The 17,474-nt window shown below is 53.6% G+C and overlaps 1 protein-coding gene across 8 annotated transcripts in view; it reads right to left on the bottom strand.

Annotated features, from left to right (window-relative positions):
• NSD2 (nuclear receptor binding SET domain protein 2) overlaps nt 1-17,474 on the bottom strand; it is a 76,386-nt gene that overhangs the window by 27,395 nt on the left and 31,517 nt on the right. For all 8 annotated transcript variants that reach the window (XM_060298877.2, XM_030876691.3, XM_030876696.3 and 5 more), the window contains exons 4-9: nt 14,743-14,909; nt 13,762-14,244; nt 5,536-5,680; nt 3,096-3,214; nt 1,506-1,587; nt 153-277 (exon numbers count right to left, since the gene is read on the bottom strand). In XM_060298877.2, coding sequence (XP_060154860.1) covers nt 153-277; nt 1,506-1,587; nt 3,096-3,214; nt 5,536-5,680; nt 13,762-14,244; nt 14,743-14,909 — 1,121 coding nt within the window. The remainder of the gene's footprint in view (nt 1-152; nt 278-1,505; nt 1,588-3,095; nt 3,215-5,535; nt 5,681-13,761; nt 14,245-14,742; nt 14,910-17,474) is intronic.

Here is a 17,474-nt window from a genome sequence, read left to right as displayed (position 1 = left end):
GAAACAGACACGGCTCAGAGCACCTAACCTCCCTGCGTCTGTGGAGAACACCCGTGTCGCGCTGATTAGGTCTGCCCTTTATCACACTCCAGTGTGGGGAGCTAAGCGGCCTCTGTGTGCGTGCGTGGTGGTCACTATTATTATGAGTTTACCTCGTTCTCAGTTAAGGACGCGGAAGGAGAGGAGCTTTTGCTGAAGGCGAGCGACGCAGACGCCGCTGCGGGGGCCCGGTGCCGCTTCTTCAGGGGTTTGCAGGCGTCAGACAGATGTTTTGTGGCTGTAAGATAATTTTGGTTTATGAAGTAAAGTTTGAAACCTTAAACCCTCAATCTCTTTCCTGCTTTAAAAGTACCCCGCTAATAAATGAAGTTTCTGAAGATGGATTTTCTGGGCTTAACTTTTTGTTGTGGAAAAATCAGGGCTGATGAGCTGGACAGTGAACTCCCACGTCCCCCTGCCCGGTCCCCAAACCCACGCCTGGGCCACACCAGTCTACCCACGCCTGGTGCCACGTCCCCTACCCCGCCCCCAAAGCCCCGCCTGGGCCACACCAGTCCACCCAAGTCTGATGTCAGGGCCCCCTGCCCGGCCCCCAACCCACCACCTGGGCCACACCAGTCCACCCACGCCTGGCGCCGCGTCCCCCTGCCGGCTCTTCTGCAGCAGATCCCAGGCATGTGGTTTTACCCATGGGAAGCTAGAGCGCCTCTGCACGTAAGGTCTGAATGCGGCCACAACAGCACTATCACACTTAAAAGTAACAACCCTTTCTATCATCAAATGTCCACTCAGTGTTCAAATTGTTCACAAACGTCTGTTTTTTTAAAACAGTCTGTTCAATTAATTTTTAAAAATCAGTACAGCTCTTTATGCAAAATAAGGGAAACAGAGCCATTTCCAATCTTCACTTACTCTGAATTTTATTTTCCTTTCTTATTATGATTTGGAGATGGTAAGCTTTCTTTAATGAACTACCAGACAGATACATCAAAAAGATAATTAATGAAAAGGTAAAAAGTGACCTGATTCCCCCTTCATTGTTCTGACAGTTATTTTTCACAAACATTTTAAGCTAGTTTCTTCAACATGTAGAACAGAAATAACCAGTCATTACTTTTGCTTTTTAGCTAATATACATGGAGAATTGGGTACTAAAAACAGTGGGATTTACAGCAACAACTGGTGCCATCAAGTCAGAAACCTGGACATTTCTGATTCGAATCACTTCTCTAATATAATTTAAACTGAAAACAATACAGCCAAGTAGAAGTCAGCAGAAGAGTGACTTCAATGACACTTGCTGACCATGAAAACAACTTCACACTAAAGCACTTCACCCTTAACCGCATGAGAACCTCCTCCCACCGCCCCCTCTAGGTCCCAGCTTCCTGCTCACACGCTCATCCCTGGCTCCACCCCCCCCCAGGGGGGCTCCCCGAGGACAGGACCAGGCCGGCCGCCCACCGCCAGCCCAGGGGACCTGGAAGGAGCGCCGCCCACATTACCTGCCTGGCTCTTGAGCGAGGAGGCTGCCTCGATGGCCTTGCAAGAGCCTGTGCGGGATGTTTTGTCTGTGAACGTCTCTCTCTGTTATAAAAGGGGGGTTTGGGGGGGGGGCGAAGGGAGGAAAGAAGGAAGGGAGAACAAAGAAAAAGAAAAAGGAAAGAAAGGGGAAAAGTCTCCAATGTGAACGAACACAGGCTGCTGAAAAGCCGTGTGACAGAAACGTCTTCCTGCGGAGGCGTGCTCTGCACAGACAGTCAGCGACTGTGGCCGCCCAGCTGACACCCTCTCCGTCACTGGGCCGATCCTCCCCTGCCCACCCGCCCCACTCTGACAGCTGCTGGGAGGGAGGGGCAGGGGCCAGGCCAACCCTGACCTAACCAGCCACTCTGAGAACCTGGAATGAGGCTCCTCGACATGCTACCAACCGTCCTCTGGGTTCAGAGTGCAGCGAACCGGAGGGAGCGCCACTTCTGCCCTAGGGGAGCCCAGTCCATGAGAAGTGCGCCCGGTTCGCTCCAGCCCACCAGGCGGACCATTTCCAATCCTGAGATAAGCCCCAGACAAAGCTCACAGACAAAGATCATCCGAAAGCACATTTCACAACAGAAAAATAGCGCACACACAAAACTATCATGAAGACTGGTCTAGCGCTCAGAATTCAAACAATGTAGTCTGGACAGCACTGGGGCACCACTGCCTCACAGCCACCCTGCCGCCCAGGAGGCCGAGTTTGCCCCGGACTCCAGCAGGGATGGGTCACAAGACCGGGGACAGAGTAACAGGTGCCCAGCACTGGGAATGCTACCTGGCCCATCCAAGTGCTCAAAGCATATTAGGAATTATACCTGATATGGCTTATCAACTTGGGTTTATAAAAATCAAACTCAACACTACTCTCTTTAAAAATCATCTGCTATTTCCTGAGCTACTAGTTAGTAAAATTTCTGTCTAGCTACTTAATGTGAATTTTGGTATTTCAAATGTCCAGGGTCACACACATTTTTTTTTTTTTTTAGGTAAATCCTTTATACAAATATTTCAAAGCAACCAGTGTCAGCATGACTGCCAGTAAAGGACCACTTCAACGGCAGGTGGCCAGAGGAGAAACTGAACATGTGCTCCCAGGTAATTGCACACGTCAGTGTTACCTAGCTCATTACCTAGCTCATTGCTGGACACCTGACAGGTGCCCCGGGAGAGTGCTCTCCTGTCCATGAAATAGGTTCATAAAACCTATTTCAATGCCTTTAATGGATTTTTAAACTCCTTATGAAGCATAACATACAGTGGATTTTGATGTTCTCCTGTCAACTCATTATTTATACACCGAATAATATGCCCTACATTCAAGAGTCATTTTAAGTACACAATTTTGTTGAATCTGAACATCAAGAATCATTCAGTGTTGGGATGTGTTAAATTCCCCGGCAGATAAAAGCTTGCTCTCCTCAGCGGCCTTCTTGAGGAAGCTCCAAGGGGAAGGCCAGCCCCAGCCTCCAGCTGACGCCTGCGGAGGACGCCTCCCCGCATCCCGCCTGTGGCCCGGGGGAACTGGTTCCCGCAGCCAGGCCCACCCAGGACGTAATTACCTTCCGAAGACTGTGCCTGTCGGTCCTGAGTCTCTTCCTGGGAGCGTCCTCAACTTCAGCATCTTCTATAGGGTCCTGTGTCCTCTTCGTGTGGTTTCTTTTTTTCCCATTTAAGTTACCTTGGAATGGGGATGGGGGAAACTTACATGAAAAACCCTCCACAAGCTGTCCTCTAGAGCACCGAGCAGCTGCCCAGCGCCTTCAGCGTGTAGCTCCAGCAGCGATGGGCCTCCTGAAACCCTGTTCATTTCCTCAGGGCCTAAGTACCACAGGTCAAACCTCTGCACTTTCCAAATGGCAAGCAGAAAATCCTTATCTCATCTAGGGATTATTATATTGGTATCTGTTACACTTTAATGTACTATAGCATTAAATCTAAATATAACCCAGTATTTTTACAAAATCCGTTAACACATTTCCTTAAAGAAGCATCTTAAGTGAAACAATCCATGTGTATCTGCAGACTAAGCGCCTTCTACATGTTTGCTTAACTGTGCCACATGTTAGGTGTCCTCAGGGAGACCACCTAATCTGAGACTTAAGGTGTCCGAACAGTACTGACAGAAAAACAAGACGTAAGGTAAGAATGCAGATTCTAGAGAGAGGACTAATTTGAACACGCCAAGGTTTATTTAACACAAATCCAGTGTCTCCATTTGCAGGACTGCTTTACAGAGGTTCAGGGTTTGCTCCTGGACTGTTCACCAAACATCTCCTGGGAGGGCAGTGTTGTCCTCAAACCCTACGGAGGGGGGCGGAGCACACCCGCCAGGAGGCTCAGGTCCCTGCGTCCAGCAGCCCTGGACTGATACGGGCCCGGGGCTCCGCCTCAGGTCCAGGCCCAACATTGCAAGAGAAGAGCAGAACCGGAGCGCTGGCCTCACCAGCTGCCAGTACCAGACTGGCATAAGCCGGCCTGAGAGTGGCCTTCACTAAGCTCTGGGCTGGCCTCAGGGGAACACCAGGAGAGGCCTGTGGAGCGGTGGCTGTGGATCCACGGGCCTGCCAGCACCTCCTCAGCACGTGTGCACTAGGTACAGCCCCCAGGGGAGGTGAAGTTGTAGTCCTTCGCCCTCTACATAAGGTCCTCCCCCTGTGTCGGGATGAGGCAGCGGTCGTTTCTTACAGAGATGAGCAAGATGGGCATCTGTCTGAATTCCTGACACTGAAAGGATGGGACAGCTGACACCATGGCCCATCATCTTGGGGTCCCTGAGAGGGAGGGCTCAAGGCCTGCAGGGCAAACACACATCTTACACACACTGGGGGCAGGGACCACCCATGCTCCTGTCTGCCAAGTACTCGGGATGGTGACAAAGTGGGACACACAATCAAGTCACACTCACTCTTCAAGGATAAGGTGAATCTGGCTTCAGTAAAACCTGACTATTCTTAAATCAGCAGTCACTGAAAAGGACACTTTTCTAGATGTAGCGTACTGATAGAGTCTGGTAAACTTCTTGCCTTTTAAAGAAAATACACAAATCCTAAACATCCTCCCTATTCTAAATCGTAGTATTCGCAACAAACCCTGAACAACTTGAATGAAGTTCACTATTGATATCATTAGATGGTTGCTGTGGAGTTCTAGAAAGCCCTAAAATCAAGATGGGAACACGTGCGAACAGAACAGGAAGGCAACACGGATGTAGGCCACCTCGGTGCTGACCGAGCTCGTGCCCACGAAGCTCGTGCCCACGAAGCACCCTGTCAGGCGGGTCTGGAGGCCTCTGCACGACTCTTCAATGACGAGCCTTGAGAGATGCAGAATTCTTTCGTATGCCCAAACACATCACACTTATCTTCCCATTACAGGTGTCAGTTTCCCACAGGCAGGGAGGACACACCCAACCGTGGTGACCTGTCTTCCCCAGAGCTCACAGCATTAAGCCTCCCTTCTCTTACCATAGCCCAGGGCAGAGCGGCACTTTTTGTTTCTTCGCCCTGAAGGCCTAAGAAAAGAACCAGAGGCTACCCACATTCAACGTCAGTCCACGGTCACCCTCCTCACCCTGTGAGCTCTCAGGCCAACAGGCCATGAACGGCCAGCCCCAGGGCCAGAGCGCCTGCCCACAGTGGGAAGCCCCCCACAAGGTGCAGGCGCAGCCCCAGCCGGGACGGCAGCCTCGCTGCAGGACAAAGGCCTGAGGTCTGACCCCGGCCCGTCACGTGAGCCTCGGCCCTGGAGGGCGCCTGGACTCCGTGCCTCCCTTCTGCTCCCTCACCACACCTCCCACACAGGCTGCAGGGGCAGGAGAACGAGGGGCCCGCAAGGCCACAGAGGATCCCATGGAACAGCTCTGGCGACAACGAGCAAGGAGACCAGGCAGCAGAGGTTGCTTTACTGTGACCGCTGCACTCGGGTCAGAGCCGGAGCGCAGGCCGCCACACGGCACACACCACGGCTACGCAGAGGACATGAGCACAGAGCTACGGTTACCAGAGTCTTCTTCAGACGGGGACGGGGCCACGAGGGCAAACTTGGTGTGATAGCGTGCTTTCTGTTTCTCGTTGAGCATATTCCACTGGGATCCAAGCAGCTCTTCAATCTCCTCGGCAGAGGCGTCCGGGTGCTCAGCGACAACCTGCGGACACAGGAAAGGTGCGATAGGAAGGTTGGACGCCCGAACTCACACAATGCGCACGGCACGGCCCCTGGCTACTCAGCACGTGGTGCTCTCACTCCCACGTCATGGAACTATGTCCCATAAAGGCTTCAAACAAAAACAGTGTTTAACTGATGTGTAACTCATTGAAAACAGCGCTGGTGGAAACAATTCCAGCTCATTTGTGTAAATGCAGGCAATGATGAGTGATAAGAGAAAAAGTAAACTTTTCCAAAATCACTGAACTGTCGGTAACTTGCAATTTCCTAGGCAGCCTTGAGTAGCCAGCAGGAGGAAACACCACCTCCGGGTGCAGGGGCGAGCCCTTGGCTGGTTTTCTCACTGGCTGTAGCACCAACCCTCCTCCTTTCAGGTCCGCGCTCAGGAGCCCCGCCCCGATGCACCCTGAGACAGCCACTCCTCACAGCCGGGACACAGAGCTCCCAGGCCCTGCAGCACACAGGAAATGCAGATCCTCAGGCCCCGCTCCGGGGACGCGCATCTTCACAAGGTCTCCAGAAGAGCCCCGTCACTGGGCTGTGAGGAGTGGGTCCGGGCCGTGCACTGTGATAATCGGTGCGGGGGGCGGGGAGGGGGTTAGGGTGTAAAACTATGGTGCTCAGGTCCCTGCCAAGGCCGCTCCAACCCAGCGGACCTGCTTCTGCTATTTTAAAGGTTTCCCATGGGTTCTAATGTGCCCCGACTTTGAGGACCACCAACAGCAGGGTGCGAGGTCCGTAAACCGCAGCCACAGAGCAGATCTGACCCACCTTCCTGTTTTCGTACGGCCTATGGACTAAGAATTGAGTTAACATTTTTAAATGTTGAAAAAAATCGGGGAACCCCCGATGGTCCAATGGTTAGGACTCAGGGCTTTCACTGCTGAGGGCGCGGGTTCAATCCCTGGTCAGGGAACTAAGATCCCGCAAGCCACACGGCATGGCAAAAAAAAAAAAAAAAAAATCAGAGGAGAAATATTTCATAGCACGTGATAATTAGAGGAAATTCGAGCATCAATGCCCACAGTAAAGTCTTCTCTGAACTCGGCCGCAGGCATGAACTCCCAAGTCCTCCGCGGCTGTTTGCAGGCTACGACAGCAGAGCGGAGGAAGTGCAACAGAGACCTCTGTGCCCCAGGCCCTTCCAAGAAAGCTTTGCCGACTGCGTCCGAGCACTGGCTGCTGGCTTGGGAGCCAGAGCCCAGGTTCAATGTGGCTCGTCCGCCACAGCTCTGAGAAGTAACTTGGGTAAGGGAAGGTGTGTCTCCACTGCCCTCTGTGACGGACTTACTGTGACACTTCATCAGTGGGTTGGTTCCTGTCACCACCTGGACCTACTACTTGCCCAGCCAACACGGCAGCCTCTGCCCCCAAACGCAAGCCCCGATCCACAACTCCGCCCCACAGATGGCTTCCTACGGCCTCCAGGGTCCCCGCGCCTCAACACGCCCACCTTGGCCCTGCCAGACACCAGCACCCCAGCAACTCTGCACGTCAAAGCCCGGCTCCGGCTCCCACGCTCCCCCGGGCATCCCTGTTCCCATCCTGCGCCTGCCTGGGTGTCTCCAGCCCCACACACGCCTGCTCTCTCCTCTCAACTTGGGGCACCCTCCCCTCCCGCCCAGCCTGCCTGCCACCCCACCCGCGGCCCCCAACACTTCCAGCATCAAAGATCTGAGACCCTCGCGGCAAAGGCTTCCATGCAGAGCTGCAGATCCAAGACTCCTGGAGCACAGCACATGCGTCTGCGGGGCTGTCGCCCAGCCCAGGCCACAGCATCCCCGATCAGAATGAAGGGTAATGTAAGTGCTCGCAGCTGCTTCCCCAAACAGGACTCCGAAGCCCCAGAGGTCACCCTGCCCCTCGCACCTGAAGCCCGTGCCAGGCTGGCCCGCTCCGCTCCTGCACGTCCTGTGCCTGCCCACCCTTCCTGGCTCTCCATCCTGTCCGCTCACCGCTGACGCTCCATCCCAGAGGGCCCCCAGCCCAGGCCGCCGCGGGTGGGACTCCTGCCGCTGCGCGCCAGCCAGGCAGAGGTGCACCCACTCCCGTCAGCCCGCACCCATGCGCCTGAGCCACACGCCGGACGGCCCCCCACAGGCTGGGCGCACAGCAGGCTGGACCCGCTGACTGCACGGGCCCACGCGCCCGGAGACCTCCCCCTCCGCAGGCCGGCTGCAGGCGTCCTTTCAGCTCTCAGCCCGGCGCTGCCCGCTCGCACCCATGCAAGCAGTGCTCCGCCAGGACAGGAGATGCGCTGGCCACAGCTGCTGCCGGGCCGCGGTGCCCGCCTCCTAGGAGCGCCCAGGCGTTTTCACCCTCACCTCTGCTGGGCCCACGAGGGCCACGACCGCTCACCCCAACGCACAGTCTCATGAGGACGCCACACAGCACAACCGCTACAGGCTCTGCACGCGGGCACAGTCGGGGCCGGGTCCCGGTCTGCCTCCCGCCTGTGTCACTTCACTGCGGAGGGGTGGCTTCACCTCCTCGCGCTCAGCCAGGAGACAGGGCTCGCTGTGCTGTCACGAGAGCCGAACGGTTCCTCACGACAGTGTACTGGCAAGGTCTCCAACACGCGGAGCGCTCCACCACCACGGCCACCACTGTGTTTCTGATAAACTGTTTGAGACACACAACAGTACGGACAAGCAGCAGTCATCACGGCTGGCGCGGGCACAGCCGCCTGGCAGCCTCGAGCCCAGGCGCGGCGCCCGCAGGGGAGGAGGGGGTCGGGGGAAGCAGGCCCCGCGTGGAGCGAGGTGGTGAGATGCCTGCGCGCGGCTGGGGGAGGCGGTGGTTGTCCTGGTGGACACTTCCACAGTAGGTGTCCAAGCACAGCCTGGCCAAGAGCAAGGGCAGCCCCCGGAAGATGCCTCAGAAAAAGCCCGACCACACGCCGACAGGCTCGGCGGGCCGCAAGGCTGCCCACAAGCTCGCCCAGAAGCTGAACGCCCTACTGCGAAGGGCGGATCCGTGTCGACGAGTCCTGGACCCCGACAGGCAGCATCACTCGCCCCACCGCCAACCTCATCGCCAGCAGGAGCCGCAGGTCCCACCCTGCCCGTGCCCGCGGCTCTTCCTCCTCTGCTCACCCAGGCCCCTGTCCTCTCTTGTCCCTCAGACCTTCTCCTGACCATTGCTGATCGGGGGGGGGGGGGCTGCTCCTTTGTGAGGGTCTCGGTCCCTGGAGCCAGCAGGCCCTGGCCCCTCTGTGACAATGCTGTCTGGGGACCCAAGAGCTGCCCCCTCCTGTTCAGTCCATCTACCCTTCCAACCTCTGACTCCCCTGCCTGGTCCTGGGCCTCCCCTGACCTTGGAGGTCGGCTGGCTGCCTCAGGCCTCCCCGCTCTGGCAGCACTCAGCCCCTCGCGGGGAGGGGAGACTTGCAGGGACCGCCCTCCAGCTGCCTCTGGGCCTGGGAACAGCTAAGCAGGGTGGAGCCCCTCCCCTCCTCCTCAGCCACTGAAATGGGCAACAAAGGCTGGATTGGGGGTTTGTGTCCCCCTCACCCAGTCCCTTTGTAATGTTCATTAAAGCCTTTCCACTCCTTGGGAAAAAAAATATATGGAAAACCAAATACCCACAAACCCACACAGCTAAAATGTCACCAGCACGACCCGGGACGCCGTGGGCTCCTCAGAGGTTACTCGCCCCTCCCCCGGCCTCCTCACACGTCTTCTGAGAACCTCCCGCGAGCCTCGCCTCTGTCCCCGGGCCTCCCTCCTGCCATCCGGCAGAGCCACTGGACGGTGCAGACACGGCCACACAGGACTTCCAAGTCTAGGGCGTAGAAGGCCTCCACCTGCCCCCTGTGACCACCTGCTGGGGGCACGACTGGCCTCCGAGTGGAGAGCAGCACCTTGCAGGAAGGTCCTCTGGCCCACTCTGGCCTTCAGATGAGGCTGCAGCCCCAGCTGACACCCTAACTGCGACCTCATGAGAGACCCTGAGGCAGCACCACCCAGCTGAGCTGCTCCCAAACTCCCGACCCAGAAACACCAAGACAAGCAATGGGTGTTGCTCTCTTAAGGCACTAAGCTTTGCGGTGACCTGTCACGCGGCAACAGACACCTAACACAAATGTTCATGCGGAGCTGAGACCTAAAACAGTGGTGCAACTCCAATGAAGCTGTAAAGATCAGGGTCAGAGAAAGTGGGAAGAGGCTTCAGAAATCGGAAACTGAGGCGAGAAACACCTGCTGATAAAAGTGCTACCAACACTGGTGCCTTAGTAGACTCTCTCCCCTCGCGGGAGGCCTCACCCAGCCACTCTCACCTCCTCGTGTGCAAACCACACACGGGCACGGCACGGCTGCTGGCAGCTGTCCACCGGCCTCGCCAGCTCCTCACAGGCCACGGACCCGTCTCCCAGCCCACGCCTCTCCCCCACCTCCAGCCCCTGGAGCGGCATTCAGGAGCAGAGGGAGCTGCACGTCCAAGCTAAGCCTGCTGGACGAAGACGGACCATCAAAACGTGTTAACAAAGAGCTCAACCCGTTTCAAGAAGCTCTTCATTTGCAAGAAGAAAGCTGGAAATGTGCAGCAAAAAAAAGGAGGCAAGTGGCAACCAAATGTCCTTGACAGTCACAGTCTTCTATCTAGTGACCCCAGAGAAGGAGGCTCCGCCCGCTCTGTCCCTCAAGGGCTGGCCACTGATTAACAATTACCAACCAAACAGAAACCATCCTTGGGTGCACCACCACTCTCCAAAAAGAAACCCCTAGAAAGACCCAGATTATTCTACAGGATGGAATCAGGGCGCAGCTTCCTCAATTCAAGTCTAGAATTACTCATTACAGGGCCAGCACAAACAGGCAAATATCCTAGTAGCCATCACTTTTCTGACAACATGGAATTATCAAAGCCCACCAGCACCCAAACCCAGACAGGAGGGGAAGGGCTCATGGGGCTCACCCCCCGCAAAGACCAGGGAGAGGCAGCAGGACTGAACTGTAACTGTGCACCTTCAGTTTGGTGTTTGCACTGAGCGTGATGCCCATGGCAAAGCTGTGCAGAATGGGCTCTGGAGGGATGCTCAGAGGCAGAGAGGCTGTGCTGTGAGCTGCAGGGGGTCTGGGTGCACAGCACAGCCCCACGCGGCCGCCTCTGGCGTACAGCTCGTGAGCAATCTCCGCAGTGATAAACTTCTTGGTGCGTCTCGCAGTGCTGGAAGGGTTGACGGAGAGCAAGTTGGTTCCGCAGAAGTAAAAGGGATGGTCTTTGGAAAGTGGTCTGAATTCTCTTTCACACTTTCAAACGAGTGGAGACTGCGCGGAGATACGCAGGGACCAGGAAGAGGCCGAGTGCGGCCGGCTGGCGGTGCTGAGCTGTCACGGCCACGCCCTGCTCCCGGCTCCCCGGGCGTGATGGGGGTCCAGCTTCAAATACGGGTGTCGCACAGCCTGACCTTACAGCTCGCACCTCACTCACGGCAGGCCCGGCGCGGTAAGTGCACACTGCTCCGTGCTCCGGCTGGTCCCCACCCACAGATCCCCGCCAGGTGTCAGCACCTGGACAGAGGCGCGGACCTGGAGCTACACCCGGACTCTGCGTGGATGCAGGTAGGCAGGTAGGCCAAACAAAACAGTGGGTATGTTGTACTTTTCACACTTTCGGTGACGGGATCTGCACATCCTTCAGCAACTTACTCTCCTCCTGGACGTGCAGTAAGTCTAGAGTTACGTGGCAGGACATGCCACCATCTGTCATTCCTTCCACAGCGTCTTACAGTTCTGAACACTGTGCTGCCTCCTTGGGTGCGAGGGCAAAACTCCTCAAGGGTAAATACCTTGCGGTGAAGTTACAAGACAAAGAGAATGTGCATCTTCAATTTCACTGGCTATTGCCAAATTTCTCTTGAAGCTAGGTGTAAGGAATGATCCTCTGCCAGCCCTGCATGGGGACTCCCATCGTGGCTTCATCTCCTTGACCACAGAGGCGCTGGGCTTGTGCCCACTCGCCTCACTATGACCGCGACACGAGGTCCCCTGCTGTTCCCGGGCTCAGCAGCCTCTCTTTGGGAACTCACTGGCCATCCGGGTTCTTCTGTAAACTGTCCTTCTCAAAGCCTTTCCACTCTGCCCTTCAGGGTCGCTTGAGCTCTGCACATATAGCTTTCATCTCATTTTAACGCAGCTCCTTTATGATCAGTCTGCCTTAAGAAACCCTCCCCCACAGAGACAAAGCTCTTCTCCCGTGTTGGCCGAGCTCTGACCTCACCGGTGCGGTCCCAGTGCCTGTCCTGAGCAGCGGCCCACTCAGCTGGCCAGCAGTCCTCTCCCATCTGCCTCCACACGCTTGCGAGTCTGCTTCTGGGTTCTGCTCTGTGCAGTTTTCGGTAACAGAACTTCCTCTGTGTGGGGCAAGTCCTCCGGCTGAGCTCTCTTCAAACGTGGCTATGCTAGCGTCTACTTAAAAAGGCAGAGAAGTGCCTTTTGGGAGTTCTCCCAGGATGATACTGGATTTACAGTCTAGCAGAGGAGAGGTGACAACGCCGACCCCAGAACACCGCTCTGAACACCGTGCGCCTCCTATTTATCTCTGTTCAGGTCTGCTAAAATACCAGCCATTCTTCTCCAAAGTTAGACGTATTCTGTCATATTTATCCCTTGGTACCTTATTTTGTTACTATCACAGACACCACATTTTTGGCGTTCCACTTCCCCTCTGTGTGTTGCTCTCATCTCTCCCGGTGCCGGGAACTCTTCCTGAGTCTCGAGGTCTCCTGTACACTCCCTTGAGTCTCCACATGGACCGCCTCCTTTACAGTCAGGCCTCTCTATTTTTTTCTCCTCTTACTGTACTGCCAGTACTTTCACTACAACATCTAATGTCAGTGGTGACAGAAGGGTATCCTGCCTTGTTCATGATTAGAGAGAGAATGCTCTACAGTTCCTTCAATACGTGTGATGCTTAAAGTTTCTGATAATCACCCTTCAGCAGATTAAAGGAAGTTCCCTTCTAATCCTGGCTTGCTGTGTGTGTATCAGAAAGCAATGACTTGGGACTTCCCTGGTGGCGCACTGGTTAAGAATCCACCTGCCAATGCAGGGGACAGGGGTTCGAGCCCTGGTCCAGGAAGATCCCCCGTGCCGCGGAGCAACTAAGCCCGTGCGCCACAACTACTGAGTCCGCACTCTAGAGCCTGTGCTCCGCAACAGGAGAAGCCACCACAATGAGAAGCACGTGCACCGCAACGAAGGGTAGCCCCCGCTCGCTGCAACTAGAGAAAGCCCACGTGCAGCAACGAAGACCCAATGCAGCCAAAAATAAATAAATTCAAACAAACAAACAAACAATGACTTCTGGAGAATTCCCTGGCGGTCCAGTGGTTAGGACTCTGCACTCTCACTGCCAACGGCCCAGGTTCAATCCCTGGTTGCGGAACTAAGATCCCACAAGTTGCGTGGCTTTTCTCAAATGCCTTTTCTCCACCTACCGAGATGATCATTTAATGTGCGACAGCAAATCACAATAACAGATTTTCTAACATTACACCTGCCTTACATTCCTGAGAAAAGTCCCACCAACCCACTCACTTCAAGTAACAGTGAAGAACCAAAGATGGCGGCCTAATCCCTTTAGTTCCTTACAATGGAATCAAGCCTGGACCATGTCCAAAGAGACGGTTTATTCTATAAAAATGATTAAGAACGCTAGTCAAATGTCTTCGTCACTGACACGGTACTGCCCTTCAAACGCCATGGCGCCAGTGGCTGCGTGCGGTTCTGTAACCGCCTCCTGGAGAAGACGCTAGCCCAGGACCAGACGTCCAGGATAAGGCCGAGCTTCCAGCAACGAGCAGCCTGCCTCCCGCTGTCCCTGTGGGAGTATTTTCATAACCCGGAGTGCAAAGGTAAATATCGTTGCTCCCAAGAGTTAAAATGGCCGTTCCCTAACAACACTTGCTTATTAGATCTAAAATCGACAGAAGGCTCGCTACAGACTGTGCTGATAAGGCTGAGAAACAGGTGACTCTGCACTGCAAGGGATGTCCCTCAAATGCAGAAACTCCCCAGAATGAAAACACAACCACTCAGAAGCCATCACAACACCGACCTCGTCCCTGTGCTTTTGACAGAAGACCAGAAACTGGGACGCCGCATCGCCCTTCCTGCTTCTCGGAGTGGAGGCCATGGCCTTCTTCCTCCCTGGAGGAGACCCCACTCCTCGCTTGGGCTCGGCCTCTGCCATCTTTTGAGGAGTGTTTTTTCCTGTCCCCGGGTCACTGTCTTGGTTCTCAGCAGAGCAGGACAGCTGGGCTCTCCGCCTCCTCTTGACAGGAACGCCCTCTTCCCTCGTGGACTTCGGGCTGTCAGCAGCTTCTTCCCTGACTCCTGAGGACCCTACCATTTCTCCCAGAGACTCCACAGCAACGCCTGCCTCCTTGGCCACGTGGGGGTTGAGATGGAGCTGGTCCCCCACGTAAAGGAAGGTGAACTTGGCTTTCCTCTCCTCTACGGACATGCTTGCAGCTGCTTCTGCCTGAACGATGCCCATTGCCCACTGGGCCCTCAATTTCCCTGAAATAGGTTTCAACAGCTGAAAAGAGAACATAAGACATTGTAAGTTTCATTATATAAACATAAAAGTTAACCCACTTTAAAGAAGAATACTTTTAGAATTTCAGATAAATATAGAAATCAAAAACTACAAAAACCCATTAACTCGAAGGTTTTTGACAGAGTTCAGACCAGTAAAACTCTACTGTTTCTTTAAACTAAAAATCAATTCCAATTACATTTAACTAACACTCATATATAATATTATATACATGTTTATATATAGATATACATAAAGGAAAACAAAAATTATAAAACAATTATCTCTGGGAGTCATCAAAGGAGTAAAAAGGACAACCTGTGTCTCTAAAGAAACCTGCCATACTGTATAACACAGCACACTTGGCAAAAGTAAACAGTGACAGACATAAGAAGCCGTTACAACATTTCAACCAACCACAGGTTCAAAACAAGATAAATAATTAAGAATAGAAATAAAAGTTTTGGTCTAGAATTATACTTAAGGAACGTCTATCACCTTAATTTTCTCAGCTTTCGTGGGTGCCTGCTTGGCACTTTCCTGGCATAAGTTTGCAAACTGTCCTTCTCCTTCAAAAGCTACAAGGCTCTTCTCAAATATCCAAGCTCTTTCTGGGGCATCACCAAAGAACTGTACGTGATACTGGCGTGCACTCTTTTTCTGACCTAGTTTTTAAAATAAAATGTTAGAACTTGAAAGTTGGAATTTGGGATGAAATTAGGCAAATCTATTAATAATTACTGATGCAAAGTTAGGAGCTGCTTTGAAGTTGCTTTACTGGGTGCTGCTGGAACCCGCTAGCCTCAGAATAAGCCCTGCTCTCCTCCTCCCCACCGCGCTCCCCCCCCAGAAGGGGGGGCACATTTACGAGACTTGGATGAGGTTCACGACCGACTGGGAAAGGACGCTGACCAGATTCGCTCCTCATCCCCTCCCTTCCAAGAGCCACTGAAGAAGACTCCAAATAAGTAAGACGAGAGAGGACAACAGCAAAAGGGGACCGGGCAGCAGTGAGGCGACACAGGCTACTGTTCACAGCCTGGGTTCAAATCCCAGCCCTCCCACATACCAGCCGGGTGGCCCTGGGCCGGCCACTCACTCACGGCGCTCAGAGAGGGAATAAGGGCATTGATGACCTCCCAGGGCAGCCACGAGGCCACAGAGTAACCCCTCACACGTGCACCGCTGTTACTCTTAGCAGGAAGAAGCAGCCACATCCTCAGTGCAGACAGAAGGAACCTGGTCCCCAAACCCAGAAGGAGGAGTGCCAGATTCGGCTGGGGTGGAGTGAGGTTGAAAACAGCTGGTTCAAAGGTCAGACCTCTGTGCCAAGGTGGGGAAGAAAGGCAGATCTCCACTGGGGAAATGCCAGTCCCTGTTCCCTCACACAGAGCACTGGCCACAAAATATCACAGGACACTCCCAAGAGAAGCCGTGCACCAGAGGAAAAACCCCTCCACTGTGTCTTTTCTCCAAAAGTTGGAGCTTCCCCCAACTAAGCGACCACCAGCCAGCCAGACCCTGTAAGATAAGCTAACAGTCTCCCTACACACGGGCTGCAGGCAGCTGAGTGCAGCCCTCTCAGACACAAGCACAGCGCCAAGGTCTGCCCCCGCAGGACCCAGAGAAGCCTCTAACATGAATGATTCCAAAACACACAGAAACAAACAGGCTCTGCAGGACCACAGACACTATGCCAGGAAGAGATGACACCTGACAGAGGGGAACTCTAGTTTGCTATGAGAAGAGAACAAAGACAAAGAAAGCGCTACGAGAAATTTTAAAATACAGTCATGAAAATAAAACTCAAGAAGAAAGCTTGGGGCTTCCCTGGTGGCAAAGTGGTTAAGAATCCTCCTGCCAATGCAGGGGACACGGGTTCAAGCCCTGGTCCGGGAAGATCCCACATGCCACAGAGCAACTAAGCCCATGTGCCACAGTTACTGAGCCTGCACTCTAGAGCCCACAAGCCACAACTACTGAGGCCGTGTGCCACAACTACTGAGCCTGCACTCTAGAGCCCGTGTGCCACAACTACTGAAGCCCGCGTGCCTAGAGGCCGTGCACTGCAATGAAGAGTAGCCCCCGCTTGCCCCAACTAGAGAAAGCCCACGCACAGCAACAAAGACCCAGCGTAGCCAAAAATTAATTAATTAATTAATTGGAAAAAAGAAGAAAGCTTGGATGGAAAGTTAAGAATAAAATAAAATCCAAAAAAATTTAAAAAGTTAAGAAATCTCCCAGAAAGAAGAAAAAGATTAAAATGAAAAAATCTACTCTCATAAGAAACCCACAGGATCAATCCAGGAGGTATGATACCCAAATAACTGGCCTTCTAGAGAGAGAAACAGAGAAACTCATCAGAGAATTAACAACACAAGAGCACGTCTCAGAACTAAAACCCCCCCCTAAGTGCCTCATCCAATGGGTGACCCACATCAGGGCACATCCTTGTGACATTCAAGCTATTGGGGGAGGGGAAGAGAACAGCTTCCATGTTCATGAAATGAGAAACAGAATGGCAAGGTACTTCAAGAGCAACTCTGGATGCTAGAAGGAAATGGAGTAATACCTTCAAAATTCCGAGAAGAATTATTTTCAACATAAAATTCTACACCTAGCCAGATCATTAATTGAGTGTGAGGAGAGCGAAGCAGCACCCTCCGAACCACAGGAACTCAAATGTATCAATACCCACCATTTACACTTCCTTAGGATGCCAAAAATGTACTCCAACAAAAAAGGAAAACTGACCACGGAAGAGCACAATGTGGCACCATGGAAAACAGTGCATGTAACTCAGTAAAGCATCTTAAAGAAAGTCTAAGATTACTACTCTGCAAAAGACAGAGTGCCAGTAATAGAGCTAGGTAGGAGAAAGGGAGATTCTAGGAGAGAGCTCCAAGGGAAGAGAAGAGGAGAGGAAAGAATCCTTCCACACTGAAAGAAAATCTTGGCAGCAAGGAAAAAGGTTAAAAAATGAGATCTGGGCTTCCCTGGTGGCGCAGTGGTTGAAAGTCTGCCTGCTGATGCAGGGGACGCGGGTTCGTGCCCCGGTCCGGGAAGAGCCCACATGCCGCGGAGCGGCTGGGCCCATGAGCCATGGCCGCTGAGCCTGCGCGTCCGCAGCCTGTGCTCCGCAACGGGAGAGGCTACAACAGTGAGAGGCCCGCGTACCGCAAAAAAAAAAAAAAAAGAGATCCAAGAAGCAGAAAAGGAAAATGGGAATC

The sequence above is a fragment of the Globicephala melas genome, chromosome 5 (assembly GCF_963455315.2).
Source record: "Globicephala melas chromosome 5, mGloMel1.2, whole genome shotgun sequence".
Taxonomy (NCBI): Eukaryota; Metazoa; Chordata; class Mammalia; order Artiodactyla; family Delphinidae; genus Globicephala; species Globicephala melas.
This window is presented reverse-complemented; position numbering and strand designations above follow the sequence as displayed.